The following is a 16,977-nucleotide window of genomic DNA, read 5'->3' as shown; positions in this document are numbered from 1 at the left end:
AATAATAATTTAATAAGTTACTGCCATCTTTAGCTCTATGAGATTATTATTATATTAATTTTTTAATAATATTATGTCCTGCAACAAGATAAAGAAGTCTGGGGAAAAAGTCCAGCTGGGAAAATGCCCATATGGATAATGAAAAAGAGGTGTTGGGAGTGAACCAGTACTGTGCATCACACGTACCAGATGATGCCAGAAAAGATGATAAGGGTCATAAAATATAAATGGAGTAACAGATTTTTGATAGCCAAAATGTACACAAACAAATGGGGAAAACGAGACTGTAACCCATGTTGTTTCGGAGGGGAAAGTTTTCGAAGACGTAAAACATTTCTGTTGTTTTGGGGACACACTAGACTGTGAAGTCATGATTGAGAAGCTAGTAAGAAAAAGTAAAAACAGCATGAATATAGTGGAAAGAGATTGCTTGACTACTGGTGCATGAAAGTACTCTATTTGTAAACAGGGCAAAAATCATGATGCATGGATCATGCCTGTATGACTCTATGCAGCACAGATATAGTCACTGATGCAAAAAATGGAGGAGATTTTGACAGATTTCTTAAATTTACGACCACAGTGTGGTGGATCAAATTACAAATGAGGAAATTACAAAGACGTGGTGTCCAGTGACTCAAAAATACATCTCAAAGAATGAAACTGTTTGGTCTTATCATAAGAAGGGATGAGGATCAGCCATGAGTGCAGGACAAAGTCCTGTAGGAAAGCAAAAGAAATCAAAAAAAAAAGGACATAGATGAAGATCTAGACTGGATGAAAATTTACACAGAATGTGCACAAGACAGGAGAGATTGGAAAGAAAATTGGATGAAAAACTTGTTAGTTAATAATGAAAAAACGACTGATTCTCTAAGTACAGCAACCAAAATAAACAAGACAAAAACAATCTGCATTACATATCTGGCAGAGGAAAGGTTTTGGTATAACAATACAGGAGAACAAAGCTAAGGGGGACATCATAAAAGCAAAACCAATAGACTGAAAAAAGGTAAACATTACCTGTACATTCTTAGTCTTGGCCTTCATAACATCATTCAGAACGACCGAGCACTGACGTAACTTGTACACAGGTGAAACTGAAGGCTTAAGACTCTTACTCCTTGGCAACTTTGGAGTCTGAGGGCTCAATATCTTAGCAGTCTTACTGGCTTGTACCATAGGAGTCTGAGAATCTTGTGATGTAACACTCTGAGTCTCTGGCAACTTAACAGCTGGAGGGCTAAAGTTGTTACATATCTCAAGAGTCTGAGAGCTTTGTAATGTGGGAGTCTCTGAATCTTGTAACCTTGGACTTTCAGATCCCTGCCATTTGAGAGTCTGTGAGGCCTGTGGCATAAGAGTCTCGGAACTCAGTATATTTGGGGCCTCAGAACCTTGAAACCTATGCATCTGACAGTGGCACAGTGTCGGAGTCTGAGAGCTCAATGACGGAAACATCGGAGAGTCTTGCAACATAAAACTCTGATGAGAGTCTTCCAGTTTGGGAGTCAGCAATTCCTGTGACCTTGGAATTGGAGCCGACTGAGAACTGAACATCTCACACTCAAAACTGGAAAAATAAGACGATTAAGGACAATCAACAAAATAATCTTTTAAGTGTATGGTCATCCTTTCCAAAATCAAAAGTAAACTAACAACAGAGCTGTGCTTCTTAACTGCAAAGTCAATCAATACTGCAACATACAGAGAACACTGAAAGGGTTCAAGTGTTACATTATGCAGGGTTTAAAAATGGCATTCTAACAGTTCAGGTGAAATATGAAAGCATAACAACAAGTGTTCTTTTTGTCCCTGAATTCTCATAATCTCAGCCCAATCCTGATGTGGAACCCAATGAATTCTATTTTCATTCTAAAACTTTGTTAGGTTTTCCCCTATACTTCATTCCTTGCTGGTCCAATGTATTTCAAAATTACATTTCCAAGATACTTTCCACATAAGATACTTCAAATTTCCAAACAATGGTTCCCACTGAAAATTCTAACTTCTAGTGCTCCCTGAGGTAGCGTCTTTTTATCGTAAGTACTTCTTACCTTTTTGGCATCACGGGCACTTGTCTTTCAGGTACATTCGGTTGTGAGCAGCAACCCCCAGAGAGCATGATGGAACTCTGATGGACGGGAAGTAAGTTCACATGGATGAAGATGTCAAAAAGCATAATACCGACGCCACCCTACTTACAAACGAGTTACGTTCCGGACAGGCATTTGTATGCTGGATTGTTTGTAAGTTGTACTGTATATTTTTAATCCTAAAACACAATACACTGTACATACAGTACTGTACTGTATTGTACAGAATAGGCATGCAAAACAAAATTTAAACTAACACAAGGGGGAGCCTGATTTACAATTCTGTTTATGATCCCTTGTATCTCTGAATGTTTGTAAGTATGGTGGTGTCTATAATAATCTTAAAATAGGTTTCATGTCTCAAATGTAAAACTCAGTGTTTTGCAAATGTTTCATATAGTTAAAAAACCATATGAGTGATAAACCAACTAATATGAGAGAACTTTCTTAACTGGGCTACCATGACTGAATTATTTCAGTACACGAGCCTAAAGAAAAAATTCTGGTACTGATGTGGCATACTGAAACAGGGAATGAAAGCATTTATTAATAGGTTATGCTTCATATATTACATTACAGACAGTCGGTTAACCAAACTACTCAATTTAAATTCTCATTTGACCCGAAGTATTCAGTGCCAAAATTTCAAAATGTAATTAAAAGATTAATCAGCAAAATATATATTTCTAAAACTCAAAAACTCGTACATACAATCTAGCAGAGGAAAAAATATGTACTTTTCCAGCAAAAACAGCACCTCAATTTAAAAAATACTCTTGAAAGTCTGTTATTTACTCATACATACTGCCAATTAACCTTTATATTTACTGATTTTAGTGAAGCTGCTTTCAACTTCATGTAAACCTCAAATGCTACCTACCATGACATTATACACATCTGAATGATTGGGAATGGTGGAAAACACTGATCTATTTAGCCTTAGCATTGAAAAAAGTCTTGCGTAATTTCTCGGAGAACTAGAGAATATATCTTCCATAATCACGGAGCAGTCTCTAAGCTTCAACCTGAAATGTAAACACATCAATCAATCAGCGTCAAACAAAATCTCCAAATAAGTCTACTGGGAGAGATTCAGTTACTGCAAATATTCTTTCTGCTTTGAAATAAAAACAATATGACACAATAGCACAATTCTTAGAGAGGGTAGGAAGGCAGTTGGAAGAAAGAGAATATGAACAGAGGTAAAGTAAAAGGAATGAAAGAGGTTGCAGCTACGGGCCGAAGCGACACTGCAAAGACCCCTAAATAATGCCTACAGTGCACCACGAGAGGTGCCCTGATGGCACTGCCCCCTAACGAGAACAATAGCTTTAAGAATACAATGAAGCCTTCATTAACAGTCAACAAGTGTCTGAAAAATTCTGTATTACTGCCAAAAGTTAAAGGCACTTTACACTTATGAAAAATCTCTCTAGAAAAACAAAAGAAATACTGTTGAGCTTAATAAGAGTTTCTATTTATTAACATCCAACTAGTTCTAACTCTGTACTACATTCTAACACCTGTTATACCCTCATCAAATGCAGTGATTGTTTCCCTCTATTTTAGGGGATTGCATTTACTAGCAGGTCAACAAAACCTGACTTCTTGTTTCAAAAAATTATTTTATTAGGAAGAAGAAATAATACTTCAGTACTGACTTCTGCCATAAAAGGTGTATGTCCAAATCAGCCAAGGAATAACAAAATAAAACAATCACAGAACGCTTTTAACTCAACGGAACTAAATACTCCCTCACTCAATATAAAACTGTACATTATTCTTTTACATTGGCAAGAATGACTTAATTTTATATTCACTTCTTTTCAGCATTCACAAATGATATAAAGATCTCAATGAAAGGCTACAAGCATCACACACACAAGTACATACATTTCTTTCCAGTTTTATCAATATAATAATACATTTATCCCAAAATATAAGATTCTAGGATAGCCAGAATCACGATTCTTCTTCTTCTTCTTCTTATCTCTGCAGGTAAGAAGAAGAAGAAGAAGAATCGTGATAAAATAAAGTGCACAGGCATGAATGGATATTTTAAATGAATGAGCAGAAGGATAAACAAAAATTCATTAACCACAACTAATAAACATATCCACAAAGGGACAACATCTCACCGTTTGCATTTTTTCTTGCTCACGTCTCCCAGCACATATGACGTGTTTTGAGCTTTGGTACTGCAAGATAAAATGACCGACGTTAAAAACCCGGGCGCAACTATGCTTTCCCGAACAGTGTACCACTGTAGTATAATTATCACGGCATATACTAAGTAATACATTACCATTCCTCATTCAAAAATACAGTGAATACTTATTTTCATACCAATTTAATTCTTTCTTGCATATATCTTTCAGTACGACAGAGCATTCTCTAATCTTGAAACTGAAAAAAACATACAAAAATTTATAAAACAAAGCCGGTTGTAAATCGAAGCACAGTATCTTTGATAATTGCATGCGTCAGTTTCATCCGGCAGGATATAATTCACACATTTTTCAATTTGAAACTGCAATACACTTTACCCTGATGGGGCCTGATGGCCTGGAATAACTTTGACCTCAACATCAAGACTGGCCTTGCTGGTTTCTTGAAGAACTGGATGACCACAACTTAACGTCATTACCATGTAAGAGGCAGACTCACTAACAAAAGTAGGCCTTTCTAAACATTCTTCTAAGTTACCCTGAAAAATAAAGGTCTGCTGTTATTTAAATTATACATACAAAAGGACATAATGAATGAAAGTAGCACCATTAATCCAAAACGAATACTTATCTAAAATTTTATCAGTTTAAAAGCAAAAAATAGACAGTTACTGGTTCTTGGCTAAAATAATTAAAGCCAAAAATCATTAATCATTTTACAAAAAGTAAACTAGAGTACCAAAATCTTACAGCTAAAACTTATAATTACTATCATACAGTTATAACAATTCCTACTCTTGACAAAAATATGAAACTAGCGGTGTAACAACGTCCATCAATCAATCAAGTCCTGTGACAGTCAGAAGGATGCATGGGGCCTTGATGAACTCTTGGCATAAATGTCTGTTGTGTGCCAGTGTCCCCGGGTCATCCAAACTTTCCTCTCCGGCTTCTCTCTCCGTTGTTCTACACCTTGTCCCTACGTGTCTATCTTACGACACTTTCCTACAGCAGTTCACCCAATTATACTTCCCTAAACCCAGTTTTCCAATTCTCATCTAACTTCGCCCTATCCACTTCTATCTGGACAATCATACATTGTCTTATTCTCTTCTTTCAATGCTAACAATTTCCCACCTCTCACTACTCAGCTGTACCATGATTTGTGTTCAAATATACAATAATGGACTATCCAGACTTAGACCTATACCTACACACACATATACACACACTTTTTAACAACTTTTACTCCTCCATCTAAAATAACACATTATTTTGGACAGTGAATACTTAACAAGCACTACTTTACCACTCTCTCCACCAACCATCGTAAAATCAGCTGTCTCTTACCTCGTACGAGCTTAAAATCCAAACCAAAAATGTGTAAACCCCTTTAATAATATCATGGTGTTTTTATTTACTTATTTTTTCTAGTTATTTATTAATCTAATTTATATTTTCTTTATCTAATAAGTGATCTCTTCTTTCTGTATTTCCAAATACTGTACCTTCTGCTACTTCTTTCTAGAGAACACCATATTCTTTGGAAACTTGAATTTCAAGTCAATGGCCCATTTTGGGGCGTGTTCCATATGAATGGGGTTCATCTTCTAAATACTAATAATAATAATAATAATAATAATAATAATAATAATAATAATAATAATAATAATAATAATAATAATAATAATAATAATAATAATAATAATAATAATAATAACAACATTCTGCAATAAAACTTCATCGTTTGTTCACCACAAAGCTCAGTCTTCCCTGGTCCATGCAAGTCAAGGAATGACGTCCCCTGCAACGAAGAAAATCTAACTCCAAATACTCACGTGGTTTGTTATATAGTCTTCAACATCACACATCGCAGCCACGTGTTTCTTTTCGTCTCTGCCTCTGAACTTCAGCAACTGCGTCATGGAGTTCACTCTCTTGAAAAGAGTTTTGTACTTCAAATAAGGCATGATATTGTTCTTTGCCACCCAAAGACTGCAAAGAGAAATCACAAGATTAAATCTATGCAGGAAATTTTCGTTTAGAACTATACACACACTTTGAGCATTGGGGAGGACAATGGAAATTATAAATAGTCGACCCCCTTTTATTCGCAGTTCAGCATTTGTGAATTTTTCTGTGGAACAAACATCCACATTATTCACAAAATATTCGCATATTCGCGGATTTTTCTTCAAAGCAATTAGTGTACTGTATTTTCATATTATTTTCGCGACTAAATGTTTTAGGACGATAGTACTGCATAAGGTATATTTTGTATCTGAACTATTAAAATAGGTGTTTTAAAGTTTCAGTATATTTTTGGTAGTGTTTTGGAGAGGTCTTTGGCATCCCCTGCGTCTGGAGGGGGACTATTAAAATTTCATAAAATATAAACCACAACCTTTTAGAGGGTCCAGCTTTACAGTGATTGAACTAAAAGACAGAATATTAAAATGGACCTCTGAGGTCATTCACAAAGGTGTTTTGAAAGATGCAACAGGGGTAAAACCTCCCAGTTGCACTGAATTTGAACTGATGGAAAATGGAAGACAGAAAATATGAGCGGAGTGTTTTAAAGGGAAAGGGGATGCAGCTAGGGGCTGAAGTGTTTGAACTATTAAAATAGGTGCACCGATAAGTGTTTTAGACAGGGGTCTTTGGTGTTTGAAAAACTTCACGGTATTAAAATTATAGTTAGAAGCTGAACAAAGGGACTAAAGAAACAAAGAGGGAATGGGAATATAAAGCATTTTTAAAGGTGAATGTCCACAGCAGGTACAATGTATTCTTCACAATCTGATTTTGACATAATATTCAGATTTTACTGGGCATATCATGAGGTAAGTTATACATAAGTTTATAGTGATGGAAGAGAATGCATCCATGTAAAAATTAAAATTTCATCCTCTAAAATTTCAAATGAAAACCATTTCACTGGGGGCTCCTGCAATTAGTATTTTACAAAATCAAACATCAAAAAATAAAACTGAAATATTGTACAAGCATTCTCTTTTATAAGAGACCAGATATGTCAAATTTTCCCAAAAATAGCAGTGCTTTACAAAAACCTGAAAGGTACTCACGATTTCCTCTTTCCAAAAACATACACAAGCTGCTGATCACATCCATTCTTAAATATGTAGGCACCATACTTTATCTGGACAAAGAAGAGAATGTATAAATAACACATCAACAAAATGTCCTTGGGTACAAGATGATGAACTACACGGCATACAATTTAAATATTTTTCCTACAAAAAATAAAACCTTGATGTCATCAGTTTAATAAACTAGTTACCCGTTGATAGCTAACAATTTACTGGTCCAACACTATGGGGCATCAGTGCCCGTCAGTTTTTGCAATGAATTTATGAGTAGGAGAGAGGAGCAAGGAAAAGACAAATTGAAACAGCTACACTGTCAAGTCTTAACGTTCTTGTGATAGACACTTCCTTACGCTTTACTGCAGGCAGACCTTGAACGACAATGCTGAATTCCTACTAATAAAAATAAGTAATTATCCAATGCTGAATTCCTACTAATAACAAGAAGAAGCAGTAATTATCCAATACAATATGAAACCTCATGCTACTAGGGTGGACCCATTACCTCACCTGATGCCCTTGCTAACTAGCATCAAGCGTATAAAACAAAGGGAATTCCAAATTACCTGTATTTCATTTGACCCTATCTATTCCAGTTTACTCCCAAGACATATATGTACTTGCATAAATCAAGTTTTCTTTTTAAACATTATTCTAATTTCCAAAATACAGAAATCTCAATGTTGAAACAAGAACATCATCCTTTATGGAGAACAAAGTCCAGTTTTATGAACATGATGTCATTAGTTGTAATTTAATCCATTATACATGAGCATGATTACAGAACTTAACAATAACGAAGATTTCTTACCTTTCCCGGCCAATACAATTCATCATCTAGCTTTGCCCTGAAAAGAAAAACAATAGTGATAAAATATAAAAAATTATTATAATAACAACAGAAAAAAGTCCAATTTAATCTAAATAAACCATTTAAGTACAGCACAGGTTAGATGTTTTTCAACAAGCATGACATGTTAAGGGATGATCAGCACATGCTTATGTGGTGAATTTTCTCATTTTCATTATCTCTAAACGCTGAGGTTTCTATTCGCAAATATTTTGATGTGTTTACTGATCCTTGAATTTTTACTTAATATGGAGAAGGGGTAGCGAAGGCTAGGCCACATATTCAATGGGAAACTTGAGATTCAATTTAACATAAGGACATACTCTGGAAAGAGGTTAGCAATGACTGTCATACTGGTCTTACACAAAATAGTGACAACCAAACCATACATTTTGGAATATTCCGTTCTGTTTTATAGCCAAAAGCAATCCCGGCGCTAAGTCCTGCACAGGTTCCTTTTAAATGTATTCTCAAATACCATTAACTTTCTCAGTTTTTCGAATAGGTTAGCTTAGACCTAGCCTTGCCTATATACTAACTGATAAAATTTTACTTTAACACCAAAACCACTCTCCTGAGAGCCATGTATCATACCAGCCCCATGGGAATGAATGATAAAACATAAAAAAAAGATGGCAAATGTCTCGACAAAAGTAAATTCGCAATAGATTTTAGTATGATTTTTGTATTAACTGTATTAAAGAGAGTTATGAGCACAGCATAAAAACTCTAATATCAAGTTGGGTAATTCTATAGAAGAGCTCCATACAGAGATATCGTTTACCAATTAAATTTTTTGACTGACCAACATCGAAAAAAGGTGTATATGGGGCAGCATAGATGAGATAATTTGACCAATTCACCACAATGATATGAGAAATTTACTGTCTTTTAAGCTTTTAAATTCATCCCAAAGGGGCTTGTACTAAACATGGCGTCCCGATGAGCTTTTCCATGTAAAAACCTAAAAAGAAGACAGCATATTTCTCAAATTATCTCACCTGTACTGACTTACACCCTTTTCTATATATTCAGTCCAGAAATCTTATTAATAAATGATGTCTGCGTGTGGAGTTCTGTAAAATTACCAAAGAGGCTTACAAGCACAGATAAAAATTCCATCAAGTTACCATATCCAAGTTAAATTAGACTGCCTAGCCTACCATATGCTATACCTGCCCTAACAGCATCTTAACCTGCCAAAGTCCATAGCTGCCCTAGTCTATGGGATAACAGCCTAATAGGCAAGTCAAAAGCAAGTTAAAAAGCTAATGCTATTTTGTAAATAAGGGTCAAATTCCACCCATGGAGAAGATGCAGAGTAGGGAGACAAGTAGGCGTGAGAAATCTGATCATGAAAAAAGGCTAAACCTAACCTTCCCTAAAATGCCATGTCTTGGCTTAAAACCAGACATCACCTAACCTGACTTTGGGCACCAAGGCCCCTGACCCCCAAAGTAACACTGAATATCCCTGTCTCCCTAATCTGCATGCTACCCCGACCTAGCCCGTGGGATAATAGCCTAGTAGCCCCGTCTACAATAGGTTAACAAGTTAACATTTTTATTTCGTAAATAAGTCAAATTCCACTGAAGGAGCTGAAAAAGTATAGAGACACAAAGGTAGGCTTGAGAAATCTGACCATGAAAACTGGCCAAAGCTAACCTTTCCTAAAATGCCATATCCTGACCTACCAGATCTTATTTTCCTGACCTGACTTACGACACCTTGCACTGACCTGCTGGGGGACAACTCTCCCCCCTCCCCTACTGGTAGGGCTAAATTTCCTTTTGGACAATTAGTCTGGCACTAACTATGATCTTACCAGAACAACCTTAGCCTAACCTTCTCTAGAGTGTCCTACTCTGATCTAACCTGACTTAGGGCACTATCTTCCTAGACAACACTTTAGGAGAGGTTAGGTTTGGCCCGTTTTTCATGGTCGGATTTCTCACAACTATCCATTTCCCTAATTTGTATCTGCTCCTTTTGCGGAAATTTGACCCTTATTTACGAAATAACAATGTTAACTTATCAGACTATTGTTGGCTCAGATACTAGGCAATAATGCCACAGGCTAGGGCACGGGGAGTACGCAGAGTAGGGAAACAGGGATATTCACTGCTACTTTGGGGGGTCCAGGGAATGCAGCGCCCTAAGTCAGGTTAGGTTAGGAAGGTAAGGTCTGCTTAGGTGTGGGCATGATATATTAGGAAATGTTTGGTTTGGCACATTTTTGTCAGGTTTCTCATACCAACCTGCCTCCCTACTCTTCTTCTGAGTATGCCCAGTAAGGGGTCACAAATTCCTTGGGGGTCCCAGAGGGGGCAAAGTCCCCCAGCTAGGTTAATAGGCCGATATAGTAGTTGTCCTACAAACTGCCTGGGATCGCCATCCGAGGTCAGCTTGGTATAGGTAAGTCTGGTTAGTTTAAACATCAGTAAAACTACGCACCAGCTCTGCATTGACTATTACCTTGGAAACTGAGTTTTCCTATATATACTTTGAGTGTTGCCGATGAAGGAGGTGGTGTTTTTTATTGTCGGTCAATTATTATTAACTCATATCTACCCAACATGGTTGGGAACCCTTTTTGGGCAGGGGAAAGACCAGACTGCCATGTTGTTATGGAATGGTTCTGCGCATTTGCAAGTCATTAGGGGCCATATGTTCAAGAATGGATTGGCTAAGGAAACCTATTATAAAAGGAACTATACTAACCTAACATACCCTAACCTAACCTAACCTAGCAGGCCGTGTTACTTAGCCGGGGGGGAGCCGCCCGGACCACCCGTGGAAGGAACTCCATTTTTTACCAAAAGCTCCCCCTATAACAGTGCGCATGCGCGATAGCATTCCAGGATGGCCAGCATACACATAACAACAGTTCTGAGGTTAATTACAGGTTAATTACAGTCGAGCGACGAAAAATAACGGTAAATTCTTGATAAGCAACAAAAATACTATAGGAAAAACCAATTTCCTAAGTAATACCCCCATGGGGAGCTGTGACCTAATTCTACCTGAATTCCTTCCGAAATGCCTACTATGGCCCTCCAGTAGCCATGCCCCCCCTAACCTGCCTTCGCTCCACCTGCCCTACCAGCAGGTTAGCCTGCCACAGGCTATCCTACCCTAACCTATGGGATAATAGCCTAGTACCCAGTCAACGACAGTCTAACAATTTAACGAGGCTATTTCGTAAATGAGGGTCAAAATCCCGACAAAATGGCCAGAGCGGGATATAAGACTTCCGGTCCTGTCAAATACAGGTATCAATTCGGGAATCAACGGGGCACTATACCCAGAGCGGATCAGTCTGCCCCCAGACTGCCGCAAGTACCCAGCCGCTCCAGACTGACATTACACGAGAGAAAAGCCATAACCCTCACCACACGACGCAATCCACGATTCTCTTCGTCAGGCCGCATGTCCGAGAGGCATTGGCTTTTTCCGAGGCCATAGTTTAAAATGTTGACACTTTTGCGCTGCGTTTGTTTACATCGTAGAGGTCTCGGCGCCCGGTGCCGGCGGACAGTCAATGGTGAACGCTGCGCCAGCATACAATCGGATTAATTCGTCGCGCGGGCGATTTTCGCTTATTTATAGCCGTTTAACGACTTAAAAGACATATTTTTAATATACTAATACGTATTATAATTATTTTAACGTCCTCCAAACTTAAATATCTTCGGTATTCGTCGCCCTCTTCACGTGGATTTGAAATTACCGCGGTAGCAGGTGTTTTTCGCGTACAGGTTACGTGACTGCTTACAACTGACGTTCCACTGACGTTTATTAGGGAGTTCCCTTCATTTAATTTGGTTATGAGTTGATATACTCTAGAGAGGAAAATACCGGTATTTCGAGACGTTTTTCTTGTAGATAAAATGCAATAAGTACATTAAAGACTTATTCTCGGGTGGTTACGTTTCCGCGGGGAACTACCAGCGCCGAACGTGTTAAAAAAACTAATAGGAAAAAAATTGCCGACGGTAAGGTCGATAACGAAAAAATTATAGATTAAACTTAGTAGGAAATTAACAGTAAAGAAAAAAAGAGAAAATTTAGTATGAAAAATGCAATAGCAACAGCGAGTTATTATCATGTACGGTACGAACGAGTTTAAGATAAAACTGTTAAAAATGTAAAGTTTGCCATGGGTGGTACCATACGGATCGTCATGAATGCATAGGAATGTGTTGCCCGTTGCTGCAGAAAATATGATCAGGCTGCATCACCAAGAATGATGACTAAAATCACAACAGTCGAGAAATCATAAGTATACTAATCTGAATGGAAGCCGTGAGTTCACAAACGGTGAAATGTAACTTCAAAACCAGAGGGAATAAACTAAGAAGTATAATAAAACAAAAAAGAATACTTTACTTTCAAAACCAGTTGACCATGCAACGTAAGCGGCGGGTAAAAGAAAATGGCAAGTCAGCGATTCAGGAAATTTAAACAGAATGTACAAAGTAGGCAAAAGATTAGCCTCGGCGCCCGCATGCATATGCAACCTCCAAAGAATAAGATTATGAGGAAAAAATCGAGAAATGAACATTACAACTCACAGAGTGGAAAATGCACCAAAAATTTACCCACAATTGACAAGGATGAAGGTTACTTAAAAATGTTGGAATGTTCGCCAGATAGGAAGGAACACAGAAATGTAGATTGATAAGTTAGACTTCTATGAAGCGTTGCAGTAACTTTAACATACACCATGAGATAGAAATATTAAAATACCGGATATTCGGGCATAACCAGGACACGGGTATAGAGTAACAGGAATGTCAAAAGCGTGGGAAAATCTAACGGTTACGAGGTTGTCATTCAAACGAGACAAAACGTACCCTTAGCCCAGGTCCACAGATTGCAGGGCACACATCATACGAGAAATAGGAAGAAGTACAATTCAAAATTATAACTGACCAGGAAGAGCTATAAGCCGAAGTTCAGTCTTTTGACCGTTCGGTCAGTGAGAAACGTAACTGAAATTTGAAAAATGACCGATTCACAGTGTAATCTGATCTGAGAGCAGCACTTGATTGATCAAATTAAAAGTTAAAATAGGCCACAATATACATGTAACGAAACATCTCTATTCAAATATACTTGGTGACGAAATAAGCAAAACTTGCGCAGTATGTGGAGATTAACGATGACAGCGAAGAAAAAAAGAGTAAAGAAGTTTTATTTTGTCTTGAAAGTCAATTTGATCAACTACGTCAAGAAACCAACATCAAGACATAAAATTTCTCACTAAACAAGTGACTCAAATATTTCCCCTACCCTTCATCTAGCAATTATGGGGGCACAGTCGGGAACCAAAGGTCTTTTGCCTACCTTATATCTAACAATTGTGGGGATACGTGGGAAAACATGGTTTTGGGTAGGAGAAAATTAAACAGGCGCGGGTTGCACTCGAAAGGTAAAATATACAAACTTGCCAAGAGACGCGGTTGGAAAATACGTTTCATGTGCGTAATAAACTACATAAAAAATGCGCGCGCGCGCACACACACACGTGGGAATGGGGCAATATTGACGAGGTTGCTATTTTACCCAAGAGGCTGGTCTTACCTGACTTCAGCTGATGCCGCAAGAGTAAACATGGCCACTTACTGGCGATTCCTAACTCGATAACATTAGCTGACGCAGCATCCTCTACAATACGAACAATGCTCACAGAGGTGATAAGGACTCTTAATCTCCTGAGCTTTCAGATAAGGCGACCACTCTGCTCCTGAAAAATGACATGGAGTTCTGAGTCCGTTGATGTTTACTTGTTCACTCTGGTCGACGGTTGCAATGTCCCAGATTCGAGCTGACATTTATGGGGTCAAGTTGTTCCTTCAGGGCTGCCGAGAAGCAGGAAGCCATGTCAGCACAAGTCATTCTTAATCTAGATAGAACAAAGTTGAATATTGATGAATGATGCAAGACCAATTTTGTGGACACCCGGAACCCCATTTTTTTTTTCATAGTACTGAGTCTGACTTAGGTATACTGTACTGTCTGTGCATCATCTGAAGTCTATTTTAGTCCAGATTCAATTCTCTTACTTAGAGCATTAAAGTTTGGTGTCTTATGGAAGGAATTTTGAATTATGCTTCATCAAATGATCCATCCTTGTCTGGTAACACTGAAATGTCCATCATAATTCACTGTCATGTCTATTCATTTTAAGAACGACGTTTTCAATTTAACTTACAATTTTTAAACTGATTTCTTGCGCTTGTTTCAGTTTTTCAGTCATTTAATCTAAATGATTTAACTTTTATAAGGGCATTTTGATGTTACAATTTTCAGTGCTAATTACCAATTTTTTGTTTCTACTGTTACATCTAGGCCTCTTGATTTTAAGAAAATTTGGCTACAAAGCAAACCACAAGACACTTTCTGCCAATCAGCGCTCAAGACAGAAAGCTGTACGAATGGACTGATAGAGGTAAAGTGAAATACTGGAAAATGGACGCAGTTAGGGTCTGAAGGAACGGTGCAAACGACCCTTGAGTAATGGCTACAGTGAACCTTGTGAGGTGCATTGACAGGTTAAACCACATACGGGGATTCAGGCCTCTTTTAATTTTCATTACCATTAGATTAATTAAATTAGAAAGCAAGAAATTCATCTTCCACTGGTTTCTTAATTTTCCCTGCTACTGAGATTGCTTTAGACTTGATACCAAACAAGGGACAGCAGAATTATTCAGACCAGTACATTGCCAGTCAACATTTGAGGCTCCATACTTACTTGTAGGATGAGTATGACCAATACCGAAATTGGTATTGTATCTTGTCTACCAATCTACCACGAAAGTAACAGATAAGAGGGACTGCCTAGGTCTTGCACCTGGGTAAACGTATTGCTCTAACACCTGGTGGGTTGTCAGTCCAAGACCTGACTTAGGACTACGAACAGAGTACACTTCAAACTGTTTCAGCTTCACTGGAGACTTAAGCCCACTGTCCTGTCTCACACTACTGCATATTCTGATATCTATATAACTCATCCTGCAAAGTAACAAAAACTCAATCCAAGGGTTTCTCAGCAAAGACAGAAAAAGAATCACGACCCATTTCATTAGCAGTACTGAGTACCTCCTGTGATATGTCACAATTTCATACACAGCACTGGCAGTCACCAGTGAACCTTGCCCACAGCATCCATTTGGTGCCATTCCCACAGTGGAATTTCTCCTGGCCACCTCACTCTCAAGTTTTGCTTACAATGATTTTCAATTATCCATCCCATAAACAAAAAATACTATAAATTCTAAAAACCACTTTAGTTGATTCTGTTAGTAATATAGTTATGTACATATGACATTCTAGGGGTTCTTTCCTATTATTGTTAATATTTATCCCAACACACACCTGTCTCTTGTCATTCTAGACCTTACTAAATTGTAGCGCCATTTTTCTGGAACCCTGTACATCTGTGTTAACTATTTAATTGTATGCCTTGGTGTGGTGTCAAACGCCTTCTTGGTGACCTCTATTACAAAACAAATCGGCAGATATCTCTTATAAAATCAATCAGCAACCAAGTGTTATTTTCAGTGGAAATGAGTTCTGAAATAAATTCAACTGATATTGTACTTGAAATCAACCCTGCCTTGAAACTCAGGTTTCTGTGGAAATATTGGTGAAGGGAACATTTTCTCTATAGAAAAAAACCAGCATTTTTATTTCCAAATGGAATTTCTGCCTCAATTTATATTTTCCACGCTTCTTCCCCTTGAACTTTCAATGCACAAGATGAAAAGTAGGCTCCTCTTTTCCAAGATTCCCATCTCCAGGTTAGTTGTAATCTTTACTCACAAACCAATTCTCTCAAGAATTAGATCTATTATTGGAGCTTATATTCACTCAGGAAGGTAAAAAAGCCAAATTAAGAGTCTGTCAATTACAATTAAAGTAATAAACATTAAGTACAGGAAAATGGCTGCTGCAAACCATCTTTAGTGGATTGCTGAGAAAGTTTTGTAACAGTAAAGTGGGCTTTTCACAATTTGGGATGGTTAGGAAATGTTTTATTAGTCCTCAGCATTTCAGGTGCTGGAAGTTACTGGAAAGGTAGGACTATATCAAATATTTTCTAAAGAATAAACTTTTGAATAACTATTACCAGGAAGTCACACCACTGAGAAAGCACTATTGGAGAAAACAAAAAGTCCTACAAAATAAAGAGAAACTGAAAAAAAAAACCTTGAACTTCATCCAAATAACAGCTTACTGATAATGGTACAAATAAAATTAATTGCACAATATTAATACTGTTCAGGTCAAAACCTTCAAAGGCAGTAACCTTAACATTCCTTAAGATCCCAAAAATTTAAATAAAAACCCTATATACATGAAATTATAGGTAGAAAACTTGTTTGGTAGCAAGTGTACCAACTACCAGAAAAATTATCTGCACAACTCCAAAACATACAATTGCTTTCCTCAAAATATTTTTGACAGTCAAAACCTAAACCAACAAACATTTCTCCTACTATCAGGGGTTACCTATCATTCATAAATTTTTGCATACAAAAATTTAGCATAAAAAGGCAGTCGTGAATTGGGATTTTCATAATGGGGTCTAACCAGCCATCTCGTCAAATTCATCAGATTCTTGGTTCTCAATCTGACAACATATCAGCAATATTTATCATTGGAAGGTTAATCCAGGAGAGTTTCAAGAGACTCCTCTGAAGACTATAAATGATAAGACTTTGGAAGCTGAATATCTTTTATTACAT

The 16,977-nt window shown here is 37.4% G+C and overlaps 1 protein-coding gene across 10 annotated transcripts in view; it reads right to left on the bottom strand.

The window, feature by feature from the left end:
* LOC136856103 (uncharacterized) overlaps positions 1–13,876 on the bottom strand; it is a 29,681-nt gene extending 15,805 nt beyond the window's left edge. For 4 of the 10 annotated variants that reach the window (XR_010858236.1, XM_067133741.1, XM_067133746.1 and 1 more), the window contains exons 1-10: positions 11,614–11,769; positions 8,183–8,219; positions 7,351–7,424; positions 6,103–6,259; positions 4,643–4,803; positions 4,443–4,502; positions 4,235–4,294; positions 2,977–3,121; positions 2,058–2,134; positions 1,024–1,573 (exon numbers count right to left, since the gene is read on the bottom strand). Coding sequence is in view for 8 of the 10 variants with exons in the window: in XM_067133741.1 (XP_066989842.1) it covers positions 1,024–1,573; positions 2,058–2,134; positions 2,977–3,121; positions 4,235–4,294; positions 4,443–4,502; positions 4,643–4,803; positions 6,103–6,259; positions 7,351–7,424; positions 8,183–8,219; positions 11,614–11,684 (1,392 nt within the window). In the remaining 2 variants the exon portion in view is untranslated. Of the gene's footprint in view, positions 1–1,023; positions 1,574–2,057; positions 2,135–2,976; positions 3,122–4,234; positions 4,295–4,442; positions 4,503–4,642; positions 4,804–6,102; positions 6,260–7,350; positions 7,425–8,182; positions 8,220–11,613; positions 11,776–13,807 lie in introns of those variants that run through there. The other 6 variants (XR_010858237.1, XM_067133749.1, XM_067133750.1 and 3 more) reach the window with 4 other exon arrangements.
* Between the last annotated feature and the right edge of the window lie 3,101 nt (positions 13,877–16,977).

This window comes from Macrobrachium rosenbergii, chromosome 34 (genome assembly GCF_040412425.1).
Source record: "Macrobrachium rosenbergii isolate ZJJX-2024 chromosome 34, ASM4041242v1, whole genome shotgun sequence".
NCBI lineage: Eukaryota > Metazoa > Arthropoda > Malacostraca > Decapoda > Palaemonidae > Macrobrachium > Macrobrachium rosenbergii.
Note: the sequence above shows the minus strand (reverse complement) of the source record. Positions and strands in the feature narration are given on the sequence as shown.